The 26,906-nt window shown below is 52.4% G+C and overlaps 3 protein-coding genes across 4 annotated transcripts in view; 1 reads left to right on the top strand and 2 right to left on the bottom strand.

The window, feature by feature from the left end:
* MED24 (mediator complex subunit 24) overlaps positions 1 to 961 on the top strand; it is a 31,369-nt gene extending 30,408 nt beyond the window's left edge. For both annotated transcript variants that reach the window (XM_059997089.1, XM_059997090.1), the window contains 2 exons: positions 76 to 224; positions 390 to 961. In XM_059997089.1, coding sequence (XP_059853072.1) covers positions 76 to 224; positions 390 to 506 — 266 coding nt within the window. In that variant the 3' untranslated portion in view covers positions 507 to 961. The remainder of the gene's footprint in view (positions 1 to 75; positions 225 to 389) is intronic.
* Positions 962 to 3,128: 2,167 nt separating this feature from the next.
* Positions 3,129 to 4,734, bottom strand: CSF3 (colony stimulating factor 3). Its single transcript, XM_059996880.1, has 5 exons — positions 4,710 to 4,734; positions 4,442 to 4,596; positions 3,926 to 4,033; positions 3,633 to 3,779; positions 3,129 to 3,293 (listed from the first exon to the last, which is right to left on the bottom strand). Exons 1-5 carry the CDS (start codon positions 4,720 to 4,722, stop codon positions 3,129 to 3,131), a joined length of 588 nt encoding a protein of 195 aa, XP_059852863.1. The 5' UTR covers positions 4,723 to 4,734.
* A 6,598-nt stretch (positions 4,735 to 11,332) lies between these two features.
* PSMD3 (proteasome 26S subunit, non-ATPase 3) lies at positions 11,333 to 24,886 on the bottom strand. The gene is made up of 12 exons (XM_059996278.1): positions 24,498 to 24,886; positions 21,957 to 22,147; positions 20,183 to 20,320; positions 18,814 to 18,950; positions 17,711 to 17,901; positions 17,436 to 17,539; positions 13,961 to 14,075; positions 13,737 to 13,856; positions 13,491 to 13,594; positions 13,053 to 13,208; positions 11,981 to 12,031; positions 11,333 to 11,795 (listed from the first exon to the last, which is right to left on the bottom strand). Exons 1-12 carry the CDS (start codon positions 24,715 to 24,717, stop codon positions 11,718 to 11,720), a joined length of 1,605 nt encoding a protein of 534 aa, XP_059852261.1. The 5' UTR covers positions 24,718 to 24,886; the 3' UTR covers positions 11,333 to 11,717.
* Between the last annotated feature and the right edge of the window lie 2,020 nt (positions 24,887 to 26,906).

Genomic DNA, 26,906 nt, shown 5'->3' on the forward strand with positions numbered 1-26,906 from the left:
CTTCTCCCAGAATCTGACCTCTTCCCAAACCCTTCTCATGGAGTTCTCCTTCCCCCCGCCACCCTTTCCTCACAGCCAACCTGTTCCTGCTCATCTCCTCCATCCTGGGCTCTCGGACCGCCGGCCCCCACACGCAGTTTGCGCAGTGGTTCATGGAGGGCTGCGTGGACTGCCTGGAACAGGGCGGCCGAGGCAGCATCCTGCAGTTCATGCCCTTTACCACCGTGAGTGCCGCGCCCCCGGGCCACTGGCCCACCCTCCAGCTCAGAGCGGGTCAGCACGTCGCAGGAGAGCTTGGGGTCCAGCGGCCAGGAGGGAGGGCTTCTTCCTCCTGGACGTCACACCCACCATCACCTTGCTGAGCAGCTGTCTGTCTGTCTGTCTGACAGGTATCGGAACTGGTGAAGGTGTCAGCCATGTCCAGCCCCAAGGTGGTTCTGGCCATCACGGACCTCAGCCTGCCCCTGGGCCGCCAGGTGGCCGCCAAAGCCATTGCCGCCCTCTGAGGGGCTTGGAGTGACCACAGGGGCTGGCAGGCAGGGTCCCAGCCCCGGGCGCCTCAGAAAAGGACGTGTGGAAAGATGAGACATCATTGCTCATATCCACATGATGTAACTGCCCTCCGTCGGTCTCCAGATCTTTCCCCTGCTCCTGACTTCTGACCTCTAAGACGGCTCCCAGTTTCTTTCATAATTTCCTTTCCCACTGCCAGCACCTGATGCGTGTGAGCAGCCTGGTTCCTTGACTCCGGGCGGTCTGACTGCAGCCCTCCCGCCCGACCCCTGTGCGTGCCTCCCGCTTCCAAGAGTGGATTTAGCTCCGGGGAACTTTACAGGTGCAGGGTATGTGTGTATATATGTGTGTGTGTGTATATATATATATATATATATATTATCTCTTTTTACATGGGTGTGTTCACCTCGGCTGGCTTGTAAGTAAAGACCTCGTGGATCCCTCTGTGCCTGTTGGTACTGTTGGTGCCTGTGTCCGATGGGGGTGGGGAACGGCTGGCTCCGCCTTGGACCCGTGCAGGCCCAGCTGGAGGAAGCAGGAGGGCGCAGAGGAGGGCTGGGCACAGGGTCCCTGTTTGTGTGCTCAGTAGGGGTGGGGCAGGGCAGCGGGAGCAGCTTGCCTTCCTCATTCCCGCCTGCCACTTCCCCCCACCTCGCAAAGTCAGACTTACTCCGAAAAGGGAGAGGTTTTGGCTAAAGGCCCCGCTGGTGCTGGGGTAGGGTGTCCTGTTCTGATGTTCCCCAGCCCGGCCAAGCCCCACCCAGAGTCTGACTGGCCTGGAGTTGGATCTTTCCTCTCCAGTAAGGACTTGGGGGGTATGAGGGGTGAGGGGCTGAGGCATGAGGGGGGATGGAGGCAGGAACTCTGTTTAACCCTTCTTTGCCTGGTCGTCTCCAAGCCCCGGTTCTTCAGGACCAACTAGAGAGGGGGGACCCTGAGCCGTGCAGCTGGGGGTTCTAGCCCCACTCAGCCCGACCCTGCTTCTAAGGAACCAGATGGGGAAGGGAAGTGGGAAGTGACTCAGGAGCTGAGGATGGGGAAGTCTTGGGAGGGGACCTGGGGACTGGTTGGCCGTCTGGACGTCCTTGGTCTGGTGGTGGCAGCCTGGAAGCATACGTGCGTCTTCAGCTGAGAGCACAGAGAGCTTTGTCTTGAATCTGAGCTGTGAAGCGGCGCCTCCGGTCTCCCCAGGTGTGAGCTCAGGCCTCTTCAGCCCATTAGCCCCGAGACAGGTAGGAAGGCTGCGGGCTCCCCGCCAGATCAGAGGCAGTGCTTGACGAGGGACAGAAGTGCAGAGCCTGGAATGTGGGGTCCAACCCAAGCTGTCACCTTGACCTCAGCTTCCTAATCTGTAAAAGGCCCTTCATAATTCTGTGTTTGTGGGTGGCTGTGAGCATGGATGGGTGAAGGTTTATGGAAGGTGGTAAACTGAAGCCCTGTGCACATGTTAAATCCTCCCTCGCTTCGGGCCCGTGTCCATCTGTGTCTGGACTGTTGAGCCCCCCAGTCCCCCTCTCCCAACCCTACTCTCTCCTCCCCCAGTACGGGTGACCCATCTACCTTCTGTCCTCCCTGCTAGGCGGTGGCTCCACGGGGCCAGGGACCACGCCTGCCTCATTCACTGCCGTGTCCTAGCACCCGGCCCAGTGTCTGCACCCAGTGGGTGCACCTCCTCTTCCCCTCCTTTGGGCCTCGCCCTCCATTCAACTCCCTGCCCGCGACCCCTGGCCAGGCACCAGCTGGACTCAAGAAGGAGGAAGGACATTTACTGGAGACAAACACTTTATTATCGTGAAGTTTGGCTACAATGAGAAAGTGGGCGCCGAGGGGGAAGGTGAACAGTCGAGCGTCCCTCTCACACCCCGTCACACGAGCCCCCTCATCTTCTCCCTCCCACATTCCCAGCCCCACCCAGCAAGGCAGAGACACGACTGCCCAGCCTGAAAAGGAGTCAGAATCCCGACCCTGACCCCGGCGGGGTGGGGCAGGCGCCACTAGACTGATGGTGTCTATAGCGCATCCAGAAAAACGAGGCGTCGCTGATGGTTGCCTGGGCTCCCCACACAAGGAGTCAAAACGTGCCCGAAAAAAATCTTAAAACGATTCCCCAGCAAATTCGCGGGACCCCAGGGTCAAGCGTCCCGGCTTCGGCTGCCTCTGATGGGCTCCGTGCCCGAGGCAAAGGGGACTCGAGGGAAGCAGCCAAGTCAGGCAGAGCCAGGGGTGCAAGGACCCAGTTGGGGAACACTGCTGTTTAAATATTAAACAGGGCTGTCTCATCTCCCACGTGGGAGACTTCCCGATGATTCCAAGGGTCCCGAGGTAGGCACCCTCAGGGTAGGGATTCGCTGTGGCTCTCCCCAGAGCCCACCACGGAGCCAGGCAGGGAGGAGTCACGGGAAGTAATACTTGGTATTTACCAACTCCCTCCCAGTCCAGGGGACGGGAAGACGGGAGTTTTTCTCCCTGCTACAGGCGGGAGAATGAAACTTGGAGGTGGAGGGAAGGATCCAGGAGTCCGGGGCTCCTTTCTGTCTTCCCCGTCTTTAAATATTAGGTTTAAATAAGCATAAATATTAAATAGAGATAAATACACTGGATGGGGAGGGCTTTGCTCAGGGCTCGGCCAGGTAGCGCAGGACACGGTACGCGAGCTCCAGGAAGCTCTGCAGCTTGGAAGCAACCAGGACCCCTCCTGCCCGGCGCTGGAAAGCTGAGGTGAAGGTCGGCATGGGGCCCTGGGTGGGCTGCACAGCAGGGGCCACCCCCAGGTCTTCCATCTGTGGGGGAAGGTGAGGTCAGCAATCAGGCCGTGCTGAGTGGGTAGTTAGCACGGGGAGGAAAGGCGAAGGGCTGATGGGCTGTAGACGATCCAGGGTTCATGGTGGAGCCAGGACCGAACCCAGGTCTCTTTAAGGTCCAGTGACCCCGCCTCATGCCCTCAACTAGGGGGGATGGGGTAGGGTCCTGGGATGAGGTGGTAGCTCCCTACATCCAGCCCACCGAGAATGTTTCTGCCCCAGCCCTAGAGAACTCCGGGGTCCCCAGGCTGGCAGCACCACCTTTGAGGACCAGCTCGGTCCGGGGCCCTAACGCTTGCTGCTCCGGAAGAGACTCACCTGCAGCCAGATGTTGGTGGCAAAGTCGGTGACGTCCAGCTGCAGTATGTCCAAGGTGGGGGCCAACTCTGGGGAGATCCCCGCCAGGGCCTGCAGGAGGCCCTGGTAGAGGAAGAGGCCGCCGTGCAGTTGGCTCAGGCAGGCTGTCTGGGAGATGGGATAGGAAAGTCAGGGGACGCTGCCTGGGCTGCTCCCCTCAGGGGCCCAGCATGGAGCCTGGAGGACTGGGGAGCCTTCCAGGTCATCCTTTCCCGCCTGTCCCCTCATCTCCCTTCTCCCCTCCGGACACTCACCAGCTGCAGGGTCTGGCTGGAGCAGCTACTCAGGGAAGCCTGGGGGATGCCCAGAGAGTGCCCAAGCAGCACCAGCTCCTCAGGGTGGCACAGCTTGTGGGTGGTGCACTGGGGATGGGAAGGATGCTGAGTGAGGGGGACTGGCAGAGCCGGGCGGCTCCTCCTTCCCAAGTGCCCCCATCTCTCCACATCCACATCTTCCCTCCCTCCACGTCCCGCCAGGCTTCTCAGCCCTGTTCCTCCGTCCAAGCCCCCAGCCAGCCCCTCCCAGCACTGTCTCCAAGAGGTTCTTCCCCCAGTTCCCCACCAGCCGCTGGGGCTCTGCCTCTCCTAATTTCCTCCCATTTCCCCTGAGTCTCTCCTCTCCCATCCCATGTCCCTTCCCCATGGTTCCCTTTGCTTCCCTCCGCTTCTCTGTCTCCCCTCAGCTCTGCCTTGCACACCTTCTTTCCTCCCTGCCCGCTGCTGCAGTATCTCTGTCCCCTCCCTGTCCCTCCGCAGGCTGCCCTCACTCACCAGCCTCTCCTGCAGCTCAGCACCATCAGCCTGGATTTTCCTCACTTGCTCTAAGCACTTAAGCAGGAAGCTCTGGGGCAGGGAGCTGGCAGGGCCGAGGGGTGTGGCTTCTTGCACCGTCAAGAGTGCGCTGTGCCAGAGCAGCAGCTGCAGGGCTGGGAGCAGACGGGGGCTCAGGAGACGTGCATACCTCTCTCGGAGCCCAGGGACCCTGCCCTCTGCCACTCCGGGCCCCGCAGCTCTCCCCTCCTGGGGCCCGGACACTCACCCATCAGCTTCATGGGGCTCTGGGCAGCAGGTTCAGCCGGGGGTCTGGATGGGTCTGTAGGTTCTGGGTTCTGTCAGGGACCAGGTCCAGGGGCCTTTATACACAAGCCCATGGAGGCCTGGGAGGAAATTACCTGGTGCTGCGACTAAGGCTTAGTAATAACTTCCCAAGATTTATGCAAATTTGGTGTCCAGGACAATGCAGGGGGGTTGGGACAAAAAAAAGTGTTTGCGAAAGTTTTGTGAAATTGTGGAATCTCTGATTCTTCTTTGACGTCTTGCCCCCCTCAAACTCCCTTCCTCCCCTCAGCCCCACCCAGGTCTGAATTGCCCCAGAGTGTTTGAACTGAACCGCTGAACCAAAGCTGAGCCAATGATAAAAGCCGGGGAGGCTGGAGTCAGGTCGACCCCGGGGAAGAGGCAGGCCTAGGCCTTGGGGCCCTCCCTCCCACCCTCCCCTGGCACATCTCCTGGGTCAGCCCCATTTGCCACTCTCCCTTGGGATTCTCAAGCCACCTGCTCCCTAGGCCCCCAATTCTGAGAAGGAAGAAACCAGTTGCCCTATTTCTATCCCCCCCAATTCCCAGAGGCTGCCTTTCTGAGTGCCCTCTTGAGGGGCCAGGGGCCTGAGATAGGAACACTGGGGTCTTGCCTCCTGTCCCCACCGCACATGTTGAGAGGCATCACCCTGGTTCCTGTCCCGAACTGATTAGCTGGGAACTCCCCAATCCCCCCCATGACTCATTCCTTTAAGCCCCCGGAATCCTGGCAGAGACCAGAGGAAACCGGATGTCTGTCCCGAATGAAGCAAGACCCATTGAGGCTCTCGGTTCAGGTTCACCTGACCTTGCCCTTCCTCCTCCCCGCACCCCCCCCCCAACCCGCCCGCACTACCCCTCCCCCCTAGTGTCGCAGTGCTTTGGAGTTGAGGGTCTGGGACAGGTGGCTTCCCTGGCCAGGTTCACTGCCAGCGGGCATGTGTGTGCTGCCCTGAGTGGAGAAGCGCTAGGGTGAGCAAAAAGAAACCACCCGGCTTCAAACCCGAGAACCACGTACTCAGCGCTGGAAGGGACTTTGGAGTCTGTTCCAACCCTGTGAACTGGGCCAGTGAGGGAAGAGGCTTGCCCAAGGTCATGGGTAGCAGAGTCAGAGTTATAATCCAGACCTCTGCCTTGGGCCTGAGAGTTTTCCACAGGCCATGGGGCCTGCCTGGGGAAGTCTGACCAACTGCACGCAAGACTGTCATGTTCTGTCCCAACAGAACGTTGTTCTACCCCAGGACGGGCCAGAACAGAGTCTCTTCGGATGAGGAGTGGGTGTGTCTGACTGGGCCAGGCCATCTCTGGGGCGGGGGTGCCCCCTGGTGGCCACAGCTGGCAGGGCCTTCACCTGCTAATCAATTCACGACCTGCCTCTGGTCCCTGGTCCTGCCGGGCAGCCCTGGCCCCCAGCTCCACCTTAGGCCAGGCAACTGGCCACCATGCCCCTATTAAGCCCAGTTCTGCGCCCACCTCCATGGGAGGAGAGGGGTGGGTTTAACAGAACTGTGGCGGGATGGCAGAGGTTCTCACAAACATGCCTCCTCTCCTTCCCACTAAGAACCTCCGGAGGACCCAGCCCGCCCCAGATGTTGTGCAGAGCATGCCCTGTACATTGGCAAATGCATTGCTTTCAATAAGCCTATGAGGAATGTATCAGAACCATTTCCCCTTTTACAGAAGATGAATCTGACCTTGGAGAGGTTGACTTGCCCAAAACTAGCAGAGCCAAGGTCTGCACTGTGCCAGAGTCTTAAACTCTTAACCATTGAATCTCTTTCATTCATTCATTAATTATTTATATAAAATTTATTTATTTATTTGGCTGCGTCGGGTCTTAGTTGTGGCACGCGAGATCTTCCTTGTGGCATGCAGGGTATTTCAGTGTGGTGTGCAGGCTCTAGAGGGACAGGGCTGAGTTGCCCCACAGCATGTAGGATCTTAGTTCCCTGACCAGGGATCAAACCCCCGTCCCCTGCATTGGAAGGCGGATTCTTAACCACTGGACCACCAGGGAAGTGCCCACCATTGAATCTCTTGACCAATGTTTGGCCTTCCTCAACCATAACCAGGCCAGCTCTAGACCCAAACTTTAATTTTCACTTACAGTCCAAGTGTGTCAGAGGTTTGGCTCAGAAAATGCTACTTCTAACGAGGGTGGCCAGAATGGTGAAAGGACTTGCGATGATGATTTGAAGAAAACACACCATTTTGTCTGGTCAAGAGGAGAGGTTGTTGTGTGGTCTCAAGGGCTAGAAGCGGGCAGGGAGTGGAAGCCCAGCTAGCCAGCTTTCAGCTCAAGGAAAGAGCTTTCTAACTGCCAGAGGTGCTGGAGGATGGAGTGGGCTACTTCCAGAGGAAGTGAACTGCCTGACCAGGGAGGTGTTCTGGCCTCCATTCCATAGAGGGAAAATCCGAATGTTGGCTGGCAGTTACCGGACACCTCTTATATGCCAGGCACCTTCCATTACACTTTTGTCTTTCATCCTATCAACCAAGTGTGGACTATTCCCATTAGAGACAAGGGACAGCCTCAGAGAACCGAAAGGCCCAAGATCACAGAACAAGTCGGGGGCAGAGCGAGGCAGGATCTGTGATCAGCCTTCCCAAGCCCCCGTCATTCCTATTACACTATCTTCCTGTTCAGAGAGCTGTATGTACTTCTTGGATGATGGCTCAATCCAGATCTCAGCCCCACCCATGAGAGAATAAAGACCAGGCAGAGAGAAAGCCCGGTTACCAGTCCTGACACATGCGGGCTGAGCCAGACTGAAATGATCTGGCAAAGGTCCTGGCTCCAGAGACCCCCCACTAGCTGTTATTCATCCTTCCAGCTTCCTAAAGGCTTTCCCAGTTATTTCTCAATGGCCAGAGTGGGTGAGTGGCTTCCACTCACACTTCCTGTTTTCATCTGGAACTGGGCTTGGAGTGTGTCCTTATGAAGGCTCCGGCGTAATGCCTTTGTTGCAGACTTGGCCTGTGGGCCAAGATACGTACACCCTGAGTTAAGAATCGGTTTTACATGTTTTAAGTGGTTGGAAAAAAATCAAAAGATTTTTTTTTCTTTGGCTGCATTGCGCAGCATGCGAGATCTTAGTTCCCTGACCAGGGACCTCGCCCCCTGCAGTGGAAGCACAGTCTTAACCACTAGATTGCCAGGGAAGTCCCAAAAGAATATTTTAGCACAGGTAAAAATCATGAAAAGCCAGTGTTCATAAATAATTTGTTTACATATTGTTTATGTAAGGCCCCTTTCAAGAAGGGCAGAAGTGAGTAGGTGTGAAAGAGCACATGGCTCACAAGCCTAAAAAACGTACCATCTGGCCCTTTAAGAAAAGTTCGCAAACTAGCACACAGGACATATGTACAAGGGGACATACAGAAATGTCCTCTGCAGTGTTGTTTGTAACAGTAAACCAGTGGCCACCAATAAATTAATGAACAAATAAATTGTGGCACATTCATACCACATGTGCCTCTCCATCCTTCCACAATAGAAAACCCACGACGAAAGCAGTTTGTTTCATTCAGTTCTTTTCTTAGTCCCTAGAACAGTGCTGGGCACGGGTTTAAACATGATTAGATCTCAAAACCCATACTGAGTAAAAGGAACTTACTTTCATGTGATACATCATTAACAAAGATTTAAAAACTCAAGACAATACTATATTTTGTAGTAAAACTATAAAAACATAAACTGGAAGGATACCCACTGAATTCATCAGAGTGGCTGCCTTTAGGGAAGGAGGGAGGAGGCCTGGGGAAGGAAGATGGGCTTTTAACTTATCTGTCATGTTTTATCTTGCATGAAAAAACTTGACATGATAACAAAAGGTTGACATTTATTAAAATTGGGTGGAAAGTACATGGGTATTTCTTATGTTATTCTTTGTACTTCTCTGTAGTTTTCTAATTAAAAAACAAAACTGGAAGGTAGAGAACACAGTGAACTCTCCAAGCATAAAAATAACACTGAACTTCTCCAGGAAAAGAAAGCTAAGCCAGTGGCGATGAATTATAAGAAACTTCCAGACTGTGAGCAGACAGAAGAATGGTCTATAGACTCAAGGTGGTTGAGAACCAGGAAATCATGACAAATGACCCCAACTCTGTGTAACAGGATGATAGACTCTCCAATCCATTACCAACCAGGAAAGGGTATGGGGCACTTTGGGCTGGGTGCTGACTTTAAGATTTGTCATTGGGAATAACAGTAATTACAACTAATTATCACACACTCAAAAAGAAAGTCATTTTAGAGGTCAGGTAAAGTGGTCATGGGCCAGAAGGACAGCCATGTGGGGACAAAAACCAACCAACCAACCAGATAACAGAGCCACAGACTGAGGCTGGGAGAAGGCTGCACAGCCTACAGAACGTGACCTGAACTTGGTATCACGTAGGCCAGTGTTCAAGTCCCACCTAAGCCTGTCCTCACGAGCCTGGAAGGGGCACAGAGGGGTGCTCACTGTTAGTCCCCATCCTTCCTGGAAGGGAATTAAAGATCTCCTATTAGGGGCTTCCCTGGTGGTGCACTGGTTGAGAATCTGCCTGCCAACGGAGGGGACACGGGTTCGAGTCCTGGTCTGGGAAGATCCCACATGCCGCGGAGCAACTAGGCCCGTGAGCCACAACTACTGAGCCTGCGCGTCTGGAGCCTGTGCTCCGCAACAAGAGAGGCCGCGATAGTGAGAGGCCCGCGCACCGCGATGAAGAGTGGCCCCCGCTTGCCACAACTAGAGAAAGCCCTCGCACAGAAACGAAGACCCAACACAGTCAAAAATAAATTAATTAATTAATTAAAAAAAAGATCTCCTATCAGATTTTCGAATTGGCCTGTAAAATGGGGAAAAGATTGAATCCTTTAAAAAAAAATAATGGAAAGTTTGGATGCTGGAATAATAACATCTTCCACAAAGATCAAGGGGGGAGCTTGGGGAAAAAAAGTGCTGTTTCACAAAGCAAACTTTAAAAAGTTTCACTAGGTACTTCCCTGGTGGTGCAGTGGTTTAGAATCCGCCTGCCAATGCAGAGGACACGGGTTCGAGCCCTGGTCCAGGAAGGTCCCACATGCCGCAGAGCAACTAAGCCCGTGCGCCGCAACTACTGAGCCTGCGCTGTAGAGCCCGCGAGCCACAACTATTGAGCCCGTGTGCCACAGCTACTGAAGCCCGCGCACCTAGAACCCGTGCTCTGCAACGAGAAGCCCGCGCACCACAACGAAAAGTAGCCCCTGCTCGCCACAACTAGAGAAAGCTCGTGCCGCAATGAAGACCCAATGCAGCCAAAAAAAAAAAAAAAGTGTCACTACCTGGGTTTCACAAAAGCTTAAAGGAAGTGGGCAATACCAAATCACACCGAGGCTGGGGTGGGATCAGAAACCAAAGCAAGGCCAGTCTAAAACATGCCTTTGATGGAAGTTAGGGCTATCGGGGTATGAAAATCAGCAGTTGGTGATGAACACATGGCGTACCTTTCCTAACAAACAAGACGTTAACCAGCTCGTGTGCCAGGTACTGGGCAAGGCCCCGGGGGGACAGAAGTGCCTCATGCTCTTTAAGAAGTTACAATCTAGTTGGGAGGATGAGGCTTTCACAGCGACAACCTCCTACGAGAATCTGATTATCCAGTGAGTGGTTCAGACGCCAGGGAGTTGAATCACTGTGAGGCAGGATGCCTGGAAGATGTGTAGCAATCAGCAAGGTGCAGAGCGAGAGCTCGACAGGAGAGGGAACGCAGCTAGGAGAGGCAGAAACCCACGAGGCATCGTTCTGATAGCAGAGCTCGCGCAGCAGGAACGAAGGGTACGTGTACGGCAACGCCCCAGGTGCCAACCAGAGAACATCAATGATGCGAAGGACCCAATGTGGGGAGCACTGCTGACAGCGACTGGGAGACTTACAGAGACCCTGGCAGGTGCATTTTCCCACCACATGCAGCTGAAGGTGGGCTGGGCATCCACAGGGAGCCCCCTCTCGCCTGACCCCCGCTCTGCTCTCAGGGAGGAGCCTATCCCCCACTCCATAAGGACCACTGGGCAGAACCCTGCTCTCAACCCGCTGGAGCCTTGCAGGAGACCCTTCTCTCCTCTGTGAACCTCACCTGAGGGTCAGACTCGCACCTTGTGTTTGATCCACTGGAAGCCCAGATTCCCAGTTTTAGAGCCAGGAGGTCACTGAGTCTAATCATTTATCTGGCAGATATGGGAAAGGAGCCTGAGAAGTTTGGAGGTGCCAGTTATCTGAGAGCCAGTTAGATATGAAAGAGTAAACCCAGGCCCTCTGATCCCAGATCAGAGTCTCTCCACCCAGCCCTCGGCCTCCTCTTCATCTACAGCTGCTTCGGGTCCTCGGGTCATGCTCCCCACACTGGGTCCTCTGCATCATTGATGTTCTCTGGTTGGCACCTGGGGCGTTGCCGTACACGTACCCTTCGTTCCTGCTGAGCGAGCTCTGCTATCAGAACGATGCCTCGTGGGTTTCTGCCTCTCCTAGCTGCGTTCCCTCCCAGGCCAGAAAAACCTCTGGGCCTGTTAACGTTGCACATGTGAGAGTGAAATAAGAGTAATTAACTGATGCACAAAGGGTCCTGGAGAACTTTTTATTGTTTAAAAATCACAACTGAAGCTTCAAAAAACATACAACCTAACACATGTCCCAGTTCCAGTGCCCTCCTCCCTGGAGGAGAGCACAGGGCTAGTCCCTCCCATCCTGCTGCCCACACTGCTAGCCAGGACCCTGCCCTGGGGAGGCTGCCTGCTCGCCCTCCTGCCCACGTGTGCTACGTCACCGGCTGGGGAGGGGCCCTGGGATGAGGTGGGGGTGACTGGCTCCCTGCACCCCTCAGCCCCTGCACATATGCAGTCTGTGTGCAGCGTGTGGGAAAAGGGGCCGGTTCCCTGGGCAGGGACCCCCAATGGGGAAGGATAAAGAGCCAGTCCCCACTCACCCACCCCTCCCCAGCCCCCCAGCTCAAGGAAAGCTGTCATCGTCATCTTCCGCCATCTCCTTGGCAAACTCCAAGTCCTGCTGCTCCCGCTCCCGCCGCTCCTGGGGACAGAGGGGGCGAGGGCCGGGCTGCTGAGGACAGGTCGGGCTCTCTCACTCCGTCTCCACCCAGGGCCAGAGACCGCCCAAGCTTCGGAGTTGCCCCAGCCCTTGCAGAAAGCTCCCCTCTCCCCTTTCTAGAGGGAAGTTTGATCTTTCAGTCTTACCCGAAGCAGAAGGCAGCTTACCTCCGCAGACTCCAAGTCCTTGTTGTACGATTTGGGAGGAAACCTCATGGCCTGAAGCACAACAGAGAGAGGAACAAGGTGAAGAGGAGGCATCAACGTAACACCCACTCATCGTGCTCCTGCGTGCCAGGCGCCAGGGTATGCGCGGGGTAGGCGATCACTCCCTAGTTCAGTCCGGTGGCGGAGCCAGGCATGGAGACTAATTCATTACTACACCACCACAGGATAAGTGCTGAAGATGGAGAATTAGAAGAAGCCAGAGGTATAAATGATTAACCCTCCTGATCGGGCCGGGAGAGGGACTGGCAGTGAGAAGGAAGACGAAGAATGGACGGGCTGTGGGAGTGGAGGAAAGGCGTTGCAGGCAGAGGACTCAGGGTGTGAGCTGGCCCGGCCTGAGTTCATTGGGGCCAACTGGGGCGGAGGAGGGGGGTCGGCGGAGAGGTCCTGGGTGGGGGGGAGGCCAGGGACGCCGGGGACCAGATCACGAAGGGCCTTTCCTGTCTAGCAGAGCACAGCGTTTGCCTGGTTATAAGTGAAGCTATATCCCTGGTTTCCTGGGGGAAGAGAGCAGGAAAAAAATCGGCAGCCCAACAGTACCAGCACCTAACCCAGCGCCTGACACAGGGTAAGAGCTTAAGAGCCTTTTGTGGAATGAGATGGCAGCCCTACCTTTTACACAATTCAGACTTCGCTAAGTGCCCCAAGACAGTCATTTCATGTAATCCTGTCAACCCTGCGAAGCAGGCAGGGCAGGTAACACCTCATTACCAGCTTCACAGAAGGAGAAACAGGCTCAGAGAAGGTAAATGACTCAAACTTGGAACCAAATCCAGAACACTGCGCTCTGAATCCCTGTCTGACCCTCCCTGGCAACCAGACCCCTGAAGAGCAAAGGGAAGGTGCTGTGGTCCCACAAGCAGTCCTCTGCCCCTTCCGGACACCCAGTGGTTTTACAGAGATCGTCTGGGAACTGTGCCCCAAACCAAGCCAGTCTTCCCTGAGGAACCCGTGGGTGTGGAGGGGGGCACGTTGCTGCCAAGCATCGCCTCTGCAGCCCAGGGCTCCGCACCTTGACAGACATGTTGTGAATATCCAGGCAGAAGGAGATGCGCTGGTGGAAGGCTAGCTGGGGCTCACGGGTGGAATAGATGTCAATCATCTCCTTGGACTGGACGTAGCCCTTCTCGTGGTTGATGCTGGCCTCAATGACGCCATCCCGGATGGCCTGCAGGCCCCAAAGGTAGGAAGAGTCACCAGAAAGTCCATCTTCTAAGTCCTAGAACATCTTGTCCCATCTCTTTGTCCTCCTTGATCTCTCACACACTCACTGGCATACACACACCCTCTCTCTTTCTGTGGCAACTTCCTGGCTTCACTGCAAGACGGGCACTCCCTGAAAAGACTATGCCACTGCTTTACCCATTCCCCTCCTTGGTCAACCTCCTCCCACCCCCATCTCTGAAATAAGGCAGGAAGGTGACAACCGCGGTCCCCGAGCCAGGCCCACCTTGGCAACAATGAACTCTGCATCCTCTGGGCTATCGAGCTGCAGCTTCTGGGCGATGTCCGCCAGGGAGATTCGGGAATAGGAGAGGCTGATCATGCGCACACCTGGGAGAGGAAGGAGCGGTGGGGAAGATGGGGCGGGCACAGACCCGTCACCCGCCCAGGCGCCCACAGGGTTGTCCCTGCCCCTGGAGAAGCCTAGTCCGGGTCCTGCTCTGCCAGGGGCCCCTCAGACGCTGCTCCACACCTGTCTTGATGACGTTGTGTCGCAGTCGGATGATGAGGGTGTAGGTCCCATCTGCTTGAAACTTCTCCCCAAATTGATCCAGGACCTGGTTGAACTTGGCCAGGTTTCCCGTCCTGACAGCTGCAGTGGGGAGAGGAGTGGATCAGATGCTGCACAGGGTGCACACAAAAAAGGGGCCACGGTGCCAGGGGTCCGGCAAGCTCTGGGAGGGGACCAGCCCTTACCCTGGGTCAGAAGGAAGTAAGGCATGAGCGAGCGCTTGAGGGACGGTTGACGGAACTGCAGCCGGTCCGGGATCTCCCCCAGCAACAGCTCCACCACAATCAGAAGCTTGTGCACCTGGCAGAGTGCGACAGAGGAACACAGTGGGCAGGGAGCCCCACCGGGTGGTAGAAGAGAATGAAATGGGGCTTCAATTCAGTCAGACACACAGGGAAAGAGGGAACGTGGCACTGGGACCAGGCCCACAGAGAGAGGAAAAAAATCCTCAAGCTGTGCTGGGCGTGGAATTGAAGCTCTGCCTTGGGAGACAGGCCTTGTGAGCTTCTGACCCTTTGGCCACACCAGGTCCTCAGCTGCATTTCATCTGGCCAATCGGTGCACAGTGCCCTGAAATGGCAAAGTTCTAAAGTACAGGCAGATGGGTAGGTTCTGTGGCTCAGAAATGGTGAGGAAGCAGGGCCGAGAGGCCTAGGCAATGGAATGTGAGTCAGCCAAAGATGCTGCTAGGGAGGTGAACTATGTGTAAAGTTAGTTATCTGGGTAGAGGCAGCAGCTCAGGGAAGGGCCTGCAGCACCTCAGCGAGTGAGCCGGCTGGCTGGAAAATCGGGCCCCTCCTCCTCCAAATACCACTGTGGGTATTTCTCAAGGGCGCCTCCCGTGGATTCAGCACCGTGCAAGGACGACTACGGTGGAGGGGACGATGCCCAGCAGTTACGGAGCCTCCCACCAAGCAGGAGGGACAGGAGCACAGACAGCTAAACCACGTGACAGCAAGTGTCACGAGGGAGGTAAGGGGTTAAAATGGGTGGTGGCTGATGGTGTCCACCCCTGGGCAAGGACCCTTCCTTCGCTCCTCCACCCACACCCACGAGGCTGCCCTGTCCCTTGGCCCTCGGCGTACCCCACGAGTGAGGGGAAAGCCATGCCGACGGCAGAAGCTAACACATGCCTTAAGGATTCTGATGAAGCAGAAAAGGAGGGAGGACGTTTCAGACAAGGGAACAGGCTGGTGAAGAGGCCGGCATACTGGAGGGCGTGTGTGTGGGGCCACCTGGAGAGATGAGCGGGGGCCCGTCCGGGGACGTGCGGTTTTGAATGCCAGGCTGAGTTCTGAGTTTGGAGACAGAACTAGCTAGGCTGTACTTGCTAGCTAGGAAACGCTGAGCAACTGAGTCTTTGGTTTCTACCTCCCTAAAATGGGCCTAACAACAACAATAATACCTGGCTTGCCTACTTCACAAGACTTACAATACTCTACTGGGCAGGCAATGGGGAGAAATGCGAGCTTCCCGGGCCACGCAGACGGGCTTGGAGCTCCGCTGAGTCAGGCAGCTGTGCGGAAGCTGGGCTGGTGGAGGGGAGGATGGCGACCAGCAGGGTCAGCGGCTTGAACAAGGGCACTGGTAACATCAGAGAGGAGATGAATACAAAAGCCATGGAGGCAAATCAACAGATGACTCAGCGATGGTGAAGGGGGTGTGGGGAGGAGTCCAAGATGGCCCGGCGGCTCCTATCTGGATCAGGAGGGCAGGAGGAAGGACTGGTGAGGGGTGCCCAGAAGGGCCTGTCTGGACAAACTGAGGGTGAGGAATCAGGCAGTCTCTACACAGAGATGCGTGGTGGGAAGTCGGATTTGCAGGTCTGGCTTCATGAAAGGGGTTAGAATTTGTATTATGGGCTGAACTGTGAACCCCCAAATTCATATGCTGAAGCCCTAACCCCCTAGTACCTCAGAATGTGACTGGATTTGGAGATAGAGCCGTTAAAGAAGTAATTAAGGTAAAATGAGGTCATATGAGTGGGCCCTAATTCAATACGACTGGGGTTCTTATAAGAAGGATTAGGATACAGACGTGCACAGAGGAGAGACCATTTGAAGACGTCAGAAGATGGCCAACTACAAGCAAAAGAGAAGCCCTCGAAAGAACCAGCCATGCTGACACCCGGACCTTGGACTTCTTGCCTCCAAAACTGTGATGAAATAAATTTCTATTGTTTAAGCCACCCAGTCTTGTAATAGCAACCCGAGCAGATTAAGACAGTTCATAACGGACTTTGGTGAAGTGTCATGGAGGTCACAGCTGAGGCATAAAGGCAAATGAGATCACCCAAGGCGAGAATGTGGATTTTCTACAGATGGATACTTTCAACATGCTCTGTTGTGGACTCCAAGTTAAATTCGATGTCTCTCTTTACCCATTCTCACTCTCCCTGTTTTTACTTAAAGCTGGCTTCTCCATGTGGGCTCTCTATCCCACTCCTCCTACCTTGTTCAAGGCCTTGGCCCATCGCCTATTTGCTTAAGTCTCTCTGGGTGGCAAGTTCCCCAACTCTGCCCCTTCCCCTCTCAGGCAACCCTCCCACCTCCTTCCTGGCTCCCTGGCCAACAGTCTACAGGTCAAAGACCGTACTCCAGCGCCCTCTGCTCCTTCTTCTGGCGACCTGGCTCCACCACAGAAAACTGTGAAACCTTACCCATCCACAGTAAAACCTGGTCTGAAAACACTGCTTTACCCCACGAGACCTCTCCCTGGTGCACAACACAGCCTATATGTTAATTACCTGTATTTTTAGTGAATTTTTGAAGAAGGCTTAGTGTGTGTCCTACGTTGTAAAAGCAATCTCTCACTGTGCAATGTACCCCATGTGTCTGGAAAGCCATTCCTTTCTATGAAAATTCTACCCATCTTTCAAAACCCAGATCAAATTTAACTATTTAAGATTACTTTGACCACAACTGAATCTGCCGTTCTCTGAACTTCTGAACTGAAACAAAACAAACCTCCCACGACACTGAGCTAATCACTGCACGTGCTCACCCTGCTCTCTTTCAAGGGCACTAGGAGGTGGATGTGTTAATGTGAGAGCAGAGGTTTGTAGCTGGGAAAGCTGGTCCTAATTCTGGCTACCAGTCTCTGTGCCTTTACACAGGCCGTCAAGCCTTTCTGAGTCAATGTTCTTTATCTATCTCTTCGAGGGCAAGTACCATTTCTTATTCTTCTTTTCTATCCCTCATAGTGCCTAACGTGAAGGTCAGTACTCAAAAAACTACCTGGTGACTGACAGCTTTGCCACGGCCAAGGTTTACCTCCACCTGAGTCAGACAGCCTTAGGGAGAGCTCTGGGTTCCCTGGCCACAGACAACACTGCTCCTGAAGGGGCATGTGAGGGACCAGGTAAGAGCCTGGGGTTTATCAACACAATCCAGGCCCTCACCCGCAATGACTACAGGGGGTTCTGGGGAATGAGGAATATTCTAAACCTACGTACCGGGGAGAATACTGGAAACAGAAACTGCCCGAGGTACAGGTAGCGTCTGCCTAACGCGCCCTGAACAGCGTCACGTGCAAACAGACATGCGATGCCACCTTCAGGGTAAGAAGATTAAGGACCTCCTGGGCTCCTCAGATAGGGAAGCGGCACTAACATGGTATGAGACAAGTAAGGGGGTCAAAGGCGTGAGAACTGCCGCTCACCGTCTGTTTGAAGCCGACAGCTGTGTGCTGAGGGGCCTTGCGAAGGGCATTGGTCATCGTCCTCCGGGCCTCTGAGTACTCCAGCTGGATGGCTTTGATGCGCCCTGGGTGTGAAGAAGAGAACTGATCAAGAGGATGGTGTGATCCAAACTCCGGCCCCCCGCAAACCAGAGTGCCAAATGGGCGCTCTTATGCACCAAGGGCACCACTTTCTTAGCAAATTTGCACCGAGTGAGCCCGAGACACCTTCCGGCTGGGGGCCGGGCCCTGCTCACCTGTATAGTAGAGGTACCTTGCCCACTCATTGTTGTTGGCCTGCTCGGGGAACACAGACTTGGACACCAGCTTCTCGGCCTGGTCGTACAAGCTGTAGTGTAGGTAGTTCCGCAGCAGGAGGTTCAGCAGTGTGGCCTGCCCGTCCGCGTCATGCCGCAGGGTGGCGGTCCGGAGCCGAGCGTGCAAGAAGCTTCAAGAAGGAAAGAACCGGGAGGTCAAAGCCTTCACGTAACAACTCTTCAAGCTGCCTCTGACCTCTCCATTCTCTCTCAATTCCTAAAAAAGTGACTCAAACTGCTTTTCTGGTTATTCACTGAATACTCAACAAATGAAGCACTAGTCCAGGTGCACAGAAGGACAGAACTCTGCTCAGGGAACCTGCATTCTAGTGGGGGGAGACAGACAGCCATCACGATGAATAAGCGTACCATGCAGCTCAACAAAAGGTGGTGGGGTGACGTCGAAAGCAGGGTAAGTACGACGGGAACCGCAGAAGGAGAGGAGGATGGGGTTGCAACTTTAAACAGCCCAGTCAGCGTAGGACTCGCTGAGAAGGTAACAGTTAAGCAGAGGCTTGAAAGAGGCAGGGAGGAGAGCGTTCTCGGCCGAGGGAACAGTGCGCTGGCGTGCCCGTGATAGAGCGAGGCGGCCAGCGTCGGGGGAGCAGTGGAAATAAAGTCAAGGAGGCAGTAACGGGGGCCAGACCCCGTGGGGCCTTATAAGCTGACATCACGAGGGCTTTGGCTTTTCCCTGAGGGAAACGGGGAGCCGCTGCAGGTTTCAAGTAGAGGAGCGAAAGGCTTTCCGGCCTGAACCTGCTTGCACCTCTGACCCACTAATGAGTCCTCCCCTGACGTGTGGTGAAGGGAAGAGCCTGGGAGACAGGACTTAACAGGCCAGTGGTCGTCTCCATTTCCTCATCTAGTCTCAGCCTCGCCCTCAAACCCTCGCTCTCAAACCCTTGCACACCCATTACCCCCACTTCCTGCTGGGCACGTTACATCTACCAGCCCACAGCCCCCTGCAAGTCCACAGCTCTGTGGTAGTGCCTGACCGTGTCTCTGACCCCACGGGCCGCGAGCCAGACCGCTGGCCACAGTACCTGCGCACCACATCCAGCTTGTCCAGGAACTCGTAGACCCGAGCGTGGTAATAGTAACACTTTGCAGCCACAAGGTCCAGCGCCCGGCGGTTCTGAGTGCTGATCTTCTGCATCAGGTCATCAGAGATCTTCTGTGCCTGGGGAGGCAGCCAAAAGAGAATCAAGCGTCAGTGTTTCAAAACGTTAAACACGGAGCCAGCAATTCCCCTCCTAGGCATACGTCCAAGAGAACTGGAAACACACGTTCACATAAAAACTTGCACACGAACATTCATATCAGCATCATTCACAATAACCAAAACGTGCAAACAACTCAAGTGCCTATCACCCAATGAATGGATAAACAAAATGTGGTATATCTATAGGATGGAATTTTACTCAGCCATAAAAATGAACAGAGTACAGATATATGCCACAACATGGATGAACTTAGAAAACATCATGCTACAAAAAAAAGCCAGACACAAAAGGCACATATTATATAATTCCATTTAGATAAAACGCCCAGAATAGGAAAATCCATGGGACACAAAATATTAATAGATTACTGGGCTGGGGTGAGGGCAGAACAAGGAGTGACTACAGATAGGTATGGCGTTTTTCGGTGGGGGCAGTGATTAAACTGGTGTGGAATTAGATAGTGAGGGCGGTTGCACAACCTTGTGAATATACCAAAGACTACTGAGTTGTACACTTTCAAGGGAGTGAATTATTCCTAAAAACCAACCAAACGAAAGCCAACCAGTGGCAGAGCAAGGAAAACACAAAACAGAGGACTGAGGAGACCTGTCATTTTTGGGGCATGCTCTTGGGACAGCAGCTAAGCCTGACAAAGGAGCTGGCCCCGGCTGGAAGGCGTGGTACAAGAGTGCTATCCAAAATGGAGTCTTTCAGTTTCATAATAATAGCTACCATTTATTAAAATGTTGTGAAAGCTTACTACGTGCAGATCATTGTGCTAAGTATTTTTAAAATATATTATTTTATTTAATACTAACAATAATCTTGTAAGGTGGGCAGTTTGTCTCATTTTACACACAGCTGGGAGAAATTAATGTGCCTAAGGTACAAACGGGATTTGAACCCAGGTATTTCTGTCTCCAGACCTACTCTTCTCGAAAGCATCCACTATACTGGGATCGCACCACAGACGGGTACAGAGTGGCCACTGCCAGCCCTTTCCCAGAGCCTGAGCAGGAGTTGAGGGGTCTTCCCCGGATGTGGGGCTGGGTGCATTCCCACACGGGGGAAGAGCCTGGGGGACAGTTAATAACCCAGCGATTGTCTATTTCTTCACTAGAGGCACCCTCCCCCACTAAGCCCGCACCCCGCCTGGGGCGCGTCCGTCACTTGCACGGGCCCCGGCTACCTCTTTGTAGCTCTTGCTGTTCATCAGGAAGATGACCACGAGGAGCTGGAGGTAGGCTTCCACTTCAGGCAGGAGGGGAGCAGACGCAGCTTTTCCTGTTCGGGGACGGAACTGCAAATCGGCTTCTGTGTCCATGGGCTAGAGAGGACATGAGTTACCGTGGAAGAGCTCAGTCAGATCAATCAACCAAGAATTTATTAAGCACTCACTATGTATTTCAACAAATATTTAATAAGTGTCTACTACACGCCAAGATTTTTCTAGGTGCTGGGGGTTCAGAAATAAAGATGACACAGTCTCTTTCTGAAGGGAGTCAAGGAGGCTGGCAATACAATAAATACAGAAAAGGGTTACAGGAGTATAACATCCTTACAGAATATAATGTGGACAGAAAGGATGATGTAAGGACCCCTCGGAGAGCCTACAATCTAAGTAAAGATTAAACCACCATACTTGGAACCACTGCGAATTCTATCAGGCAGGGTTAATAAAGGGATATAATTCTAGAGATGAGATCAAGAATAATGAGTCAGGGAGTTCCCTGGTGGTCTAGTGGTTGGGATTCTGGGCTTTCACTGCCGTGGCCTGGGTTCAGTCCCTGGTTGGGGAACTGAGTCCTGCAAATCGTGCGGTGTGGCCAAAATTAAAAAAAAAAAAAAAAAAGAATAATGAAACAAAAATTTTTTTTTGGTGGGAACAAAGGAATTTGGGGAGAAATTGACATATACATAGTACTTACCTTCAGATCTAGTCACCAAAACTGGAATAATGTGTAATAGATCAAAAGACGATCATGGTGGGTTACTTTAGAGATGTAAAGGTTAAAAACATTCCAGGTGGGGCTGGGAGAGGGGGCGCTTTTCCTTTTTCCCAGACAGTAAAGTCTTCACTGTCCACCTCAAGGATTTTCTGAGTTTTTACATCTATGAAACAGACTGTAAGCATACAGGATTTTAGGGAGATGAAGGTGGCTGAAGGGCCAGTGAGGTTTGAGAAGGGGCAGGACCCGAACTGTATCATGGATGATAAGGGGAGTTTTACAGCCAGAAAGGAAAAGGAGAGGTTTCTCCTGGCATGGAGACCACTACCACCAGCAAACTAACTTCATCAACATGCACTCTGTGCCACACCCTGTTCTAAGAGCTTTCCCCCTCCTCCTCGCCCCCCCCCAAATCTGTTCATCACATTTACCAAATGAAGAAAATGAGGCACAAGGAGGTTAGGTCATTTGCCCAAGTCCCACAGATACCAAATGGTAGAGTTTGGATTCAAATTCAGCACCCCCTCCAAAACCTGTGCTCTTAACCACTGTTCTTTTGTTCCTTTTTTTGTTGCTTTTTTTTTTTTTGGCCGCACCATGTGGCATGTGGGATCTGTGGGATCTTAGTTCCCCAATCAGGGGTGGAAGCAAGGAATCTTAACCACTGGACCGCCAGGGAAGTCCCTTAACCACTGTTCTACACATCCTTCATGGTGAAGCTTCGGAGGCAAAAAGGCAGTGGAATAGGCCCCCTGTTGGGGGTGGTGGGAAATGAGTGTGGCTGGAAGGGTCCTGATTCCTGGCTCTTCTTCCTGACTCAGAAGAATGATTCTACAGGGCAGAAGGATGGTCGCCTTGTTAGAGGGCAAATGAGTATTAAGAGGGGCTGTCTTGCTTCATGACTCTGCTATGGCAGGTAACAAGACAGGTCTCCAGGATGGGAAACAGTTACACAGGGTGGAATGTGTGTGTCAAGCCAAGCCTGCACCCTTCACCCTGGCCTGACTCACTTACCTCTTCCAGAAAGGGTAGCAAGAAGTCTCGAGTGGCACTGTTGGAGGTGAAAAAGCCATGCACAGCCTTGTACAGAACGTAGTGGTTGAGGCGGCGTGATGTGGAAGGTAGCATCCGCAGGGCCCGCAGCACGAACCGGGGCTCCTTGCCTGAGACTGCCTTCTCCAGCTGTTTCACGTGCTCCTTGATGTCTGTGGAGGACAAGGGGAGAAAAATGTTAATTCCAACTCCTACTCCCCCCACCCCCCGCCACTCCAGCCAAGCAGTCCTAGGGAGCCTCTTACAAATGGCAGGATGTGGCCAATCACCGCTTTTGCCCTACGAGCAATAGTTATGGATGCCATACATTGATTTTAAGACATAATCAAGAGACAAAGAAAAATAAAGCTGGGGTGGGGGAAGGAGTAGAGGGTGACAGAAAAAAGAAAAAAACAATGAAAAACAAAAACACGTGGAGATTTAGCGTATCGTCAAATAGGAAAAGACTTCTAAAATTCTTCTGAGAACTGTAAGCAAAAGAAAAATATCTGCAACACATGTGACCAGAGATTCATATTGTTTTTCAACAAGGAGCTCGTATAAAGGATTACAATAAATAAAAATGAACATGAATGGACAATACAAAAAGAGGAATGACAAATAACAGACGTGAAAAGTATATTTCACTAGTATTCAAATAATCACAAGGGAAAACATTTTTCAATTACCATTCTAGTGGTGTTTAAAAAATGATAACATATAGAGTACAGGGGTGAGCAAGACATTTCTGCTCGTATAATGTATATCAGTACAGTTTTTCTGGACAGTAACTACCAAAAACCTTAAAAACAAACGTAAATACCCGTTCAATTCAGGGATCTCTAATGAAGAAATAATTATAGAGGTAGATCAGACACTTGGGCACAGAGATGACGGCTGCAAAGCTATTTGTAACAGAGAAAAATAGACACAACTTAAATATCCAGAAATAAGGGAATGCAATCAATTGGTCGTTTCTCAGTTACCTTTGTATTTTTAGCATAGGGTGCCGGGGTCACATTAACGATATAATAATAATAACAGCTAATATTTATGGAGGATTTTACTATGTTTTCATCACGTATTAGGCACAGTTGTAAACATTTTAATCTTCACAACAACCCAATTAAGTAGGTACTATTACTTGCACTTATAGAGATGAGGAAGCTAATCCCAGAGCGTATATTCTTAGCCATTATATCAGTTATTCAATAAATGTTTCTGCAATACATTGAATGCTTTGTTTATGGATATGTTGCATGAAGGCACACAAAATCATCTGTATTTAGTTATGCCTTGTTCCAAACTGTATATATAAACTTGATCTCAATTATGGGAGAGCAGCTCAAAAATTCATAGGAAATAACGTCAACCACGGTTGGGTTTTTTTCCCCCCCTACTTTAGACCTCTTATATTAAAATGTTTGTAAGAAACATACGTATATACCCAGTAGGTAATGCTGAATGGCACCTTTGCCACTGGTTGACTATCGTTATTTCATGTAAAATGATCTTTATTAGACACTGAGCCTGCTATCCAACTTCAGAGTAGAAGCTGATGCAGTCAGCGCTACCACATCCTCAAAGCACCACCCAGGAGCCTAACTTTGCTTATTTCAATGTTTTCGAGCTAGTTTCTCGTGCAGTTAAGTAGAGAGAAAACCCGATAAATAGTCCGGTCCTACTTGATCCAGAACCAGAAAAGAGCACCAGGGTCACAGTGGGAAGCTCTCACTCTACCCACTCCAAATGCGGACAGGATGCTCTAAGTAGGAAAAGTGAAATATGAACTTGGAGGAACAAGAGGATGATAGGAAACAGGGAACAGGCACCTAGGAGAAAAGAAATGGGATTGGTATATAGTTTACGTGGAAGGTGAACATTAGGAACTCACACATCCGACACCTAAAAAGTTGGAGTGTGTAATGTGTTTAAACTCTTTAGAAACAGAGTAGGAGTAAGTGCTTGCAGGAAAAGAAAAAGAGCAATGGGATCGTTTGGGCACCTCAATTACAGCAACAAGGAAGCAAGATACTAGGTAGAAAGGGGGAGTTAGGGGAGTTTGCTAAAGGTAGTTAAGACAACAGAAACCATTCTTAAAATGCAGGGGCCAGTATTTGGCGTCATTCTGACCCCCTTCAAACATAAATACAGACACTGGTTTTTAGAGAGATCAATCGTGCACTGGGGTCGCTAGAATCAGTCCGGTGGGATGTAAATGGAGTAATAAGGTCAGAGGAGAAAACTCAGAAGAGTCTATGGGCCCAGTGAGACCTACTTCTAGATGCAATCCCCAGTGGGGGGTGGTGTGTGCGAAGGGAGGAGTCCTGAGCCTAGAGAAAACGTTCAGTTATCCGGGCTGGGGTCGGGAGTGTCAGGGTAGTGGGGGCAGGCATTTTGGGTGATCGCAAGGAACCCTCAAGTCAAGGTGGTAGAGGCTGCGCTGGCATCCCAAGGAGAGGGTGGATCACCGCTGCGCTGTCACCCGTGATAATGGCACGTCCCCGGCCCGGGCTCTCTTACCCTCCAAGGTGACGGTGTCCAGCTCTCGCTGGGAGTGCTCAGCCGCCGCAGCCGCCGCCTTGCCATCGGTCTCGCCAGTTGATCCGCCACCCGCCGCCGCCTCCTCTTTCATCTCTACATCCTGGGTCGCCGGGGGCGGCGGTGGTTCTTGTTCCCCTCCGCCGGGCGGCGGCTTCGCCTTATCCGCGCCGCGGCGCCGCGCCGAGCCCTCCTGCTTCATGGCGCCCGGGGTCGCGGCCTAGTCCGGGGACCGAGGCCGGGGCCTCGCGTGAACCCTCGCACCGGAGACCAGGAACAGAGCCGGGCCTGCACACGAGCGCGGACTCGCGTCGGGCCGCACGATGACGGAGCACCTGCAAACCCCTTCCCGGCGCTGGGCCTTCTGGGAAACGCCAGGCCGGGCTGGCCGATGGCCGAGTCATCAAAGGGGAAAAAAGTCAACCGCCGAGATGCAGGATGGAGGCGGATCTTCGCAGAAAGAGCGGGGAGGAGCCTTTATGAATTTGCGGGGCTTGCTTTGGAGTGCTCCAGTGTGTTGATTTTTTTTCTTGCGCCTCTCGAGTGCATTTCCGTATATGTCCACAAGAGGTCACCTCAGGCTCCAACTGGGTTACCGCGGACTCCACCGCGAGTAACCCACCCCGCGTGGAGTGGGTAGGGCCTATCGGAACGTAGGGCGTGATGACGCCACGAGTTGCTGGGCGGGTTTCATGCCTAAACTCGCTCAATTTGCGCCTGGCAAGAGGTCCGTTTTGATATCCAGGAGGCTGGTCTTCAACCGCCGCCCGAAGGGATGTGGAGCTAGGTTGTTGGACTTAAAATAAAACCAAACTGGAGACAAGGAAGAACCTTATGGGATTCAGACTTCTTTGTCCGAGTTTAGCTCGTGCTGAAAATAAGGCATAAAATCTCTGCAGCCTGGGAGTGCGGATGGGGGCAGAGTGCATTTGTGTGTGATTACTTAAGTTTAATAAAATTTAGGGGTCCACTCTGTGAGGCCCAGGGCTAGCACATTCAGGGGGAGGGGTGGTAAAAAACAGCGCCAGAATGTAGCCTCCTGGAAGCCTTGCTCTGGGCTGCTGTGTATTGTGAGGCCAGAGGAAAGAGAGAGGCTTCAGGGGGTACGTTGGGGCGCCTTTATGCATCCAGACAGACACTGTAGTGAAATGGGGGAACAGAATAATAGTACACCTAAGGAGCACCTAAGAATCCTCCAAGGGAAAGAAATTGGACCTGAAACCCTGGCCACTTATCTTTCAAAGGAATCCTCCAGCGATTCTGCAGGAGGAGGATACAGTTTCCAATTTCTTAAGACACAAAACAAAAACTCCCTTCCTATCTTGGAACTTTTATCTCTTCCATAAATGGAAGTTTTAAGTTTTAGACCAGGTCAGACCCTGCAAGACAACCTAGCCCTGTTGTAAGGTCCTAGAGGGCAGAGAATATGTTTCGACTATATTCTCCTTTATATTTATACAGAGAGAGGGTATTCTCTGTATTCCTCCTTTTGCACTATTGCAGCGAATAGCTCCTTGCACTAAACAGCCACTTACTCAATGGAAAAGTGTGTGCTCCAGTTTTAGGGGAAAAATGCCTTGGCCAATTCCTCCCTAACTGTCCCCCTGCCCCCTAGGACTGGGAGAAGGATAACAGGACTTTTGAATCATCACTGGAATAAACTCATGAAAATCTCTTCTTTGTAACACCATATCTGTAACTGAAGGTGGGCGTGAGAATGGTAAAGGAAGAAAACCGACAGGTTTTGTTGTTCATCTTCATGAGGTTACCCTTCTGGATAGTTAAGGTGTTAGCTCACTTCATTGTTAAGTTTACATCACAAGGGAAAAATAATCAAGTCAGCAGATAACTACCCAGTATGTCCTTGAGCAATATAGCAAGGCCTTGGAAGATGCCCCAGAATGGGGGAGGATGGCTTAACGCAAAACTTTTGTCAGTGGGTCATGAATTCTTGGTGAGTGAGGGAAGCAGCCTGGGTAGGGGGTGGCTAAGAATGGGGAGAGTCTGACTCCTGGGGCCAAAAACCTTGCAGAAGTTATTCCACCCATAAAACTATTTTAAGAGAGAATGGTGGAAGATGTTAAAACCCAGCTTTAGGCAGAGGAGGCTGGTATGAACCCAGCAGTTTTATGACACTGAATGTCTGTATTAGCCCTTCCACATGCCAACCTACCCACATGACAACCACGCTAATTGGGGGCAGAAGAAGGAAAGGTGAAATGAGAAGATAATATCACACTTTCTTTTTAAAGTTTGGCATCAGTCTAATTCTTGGGTACTGTTTATTTATTTAGTTTTACTTATCTGCATTTTTTTTTATTATCTGCATTTTTAAAGAAATTTTATTATTTTTTTTTTGGCCGCGCCGCACAGCCTGCGGGATCTTAGATC

The sequence above is a fragment of the Delphinus delphis genome, chromosome 19 (genome assembly GCF_949987515.2).
Source record: "Delphinus delphis chromosome 19, mDelDel1.2, whole genome shotgun sequence".
Taxonomy (NCBI): domain Eukaryota; kingdom Metazoa; phylum Chordata; class Mammalia; order Artiodactyla; family Delphinidae; genus Delphinus; species Delphinus delphis.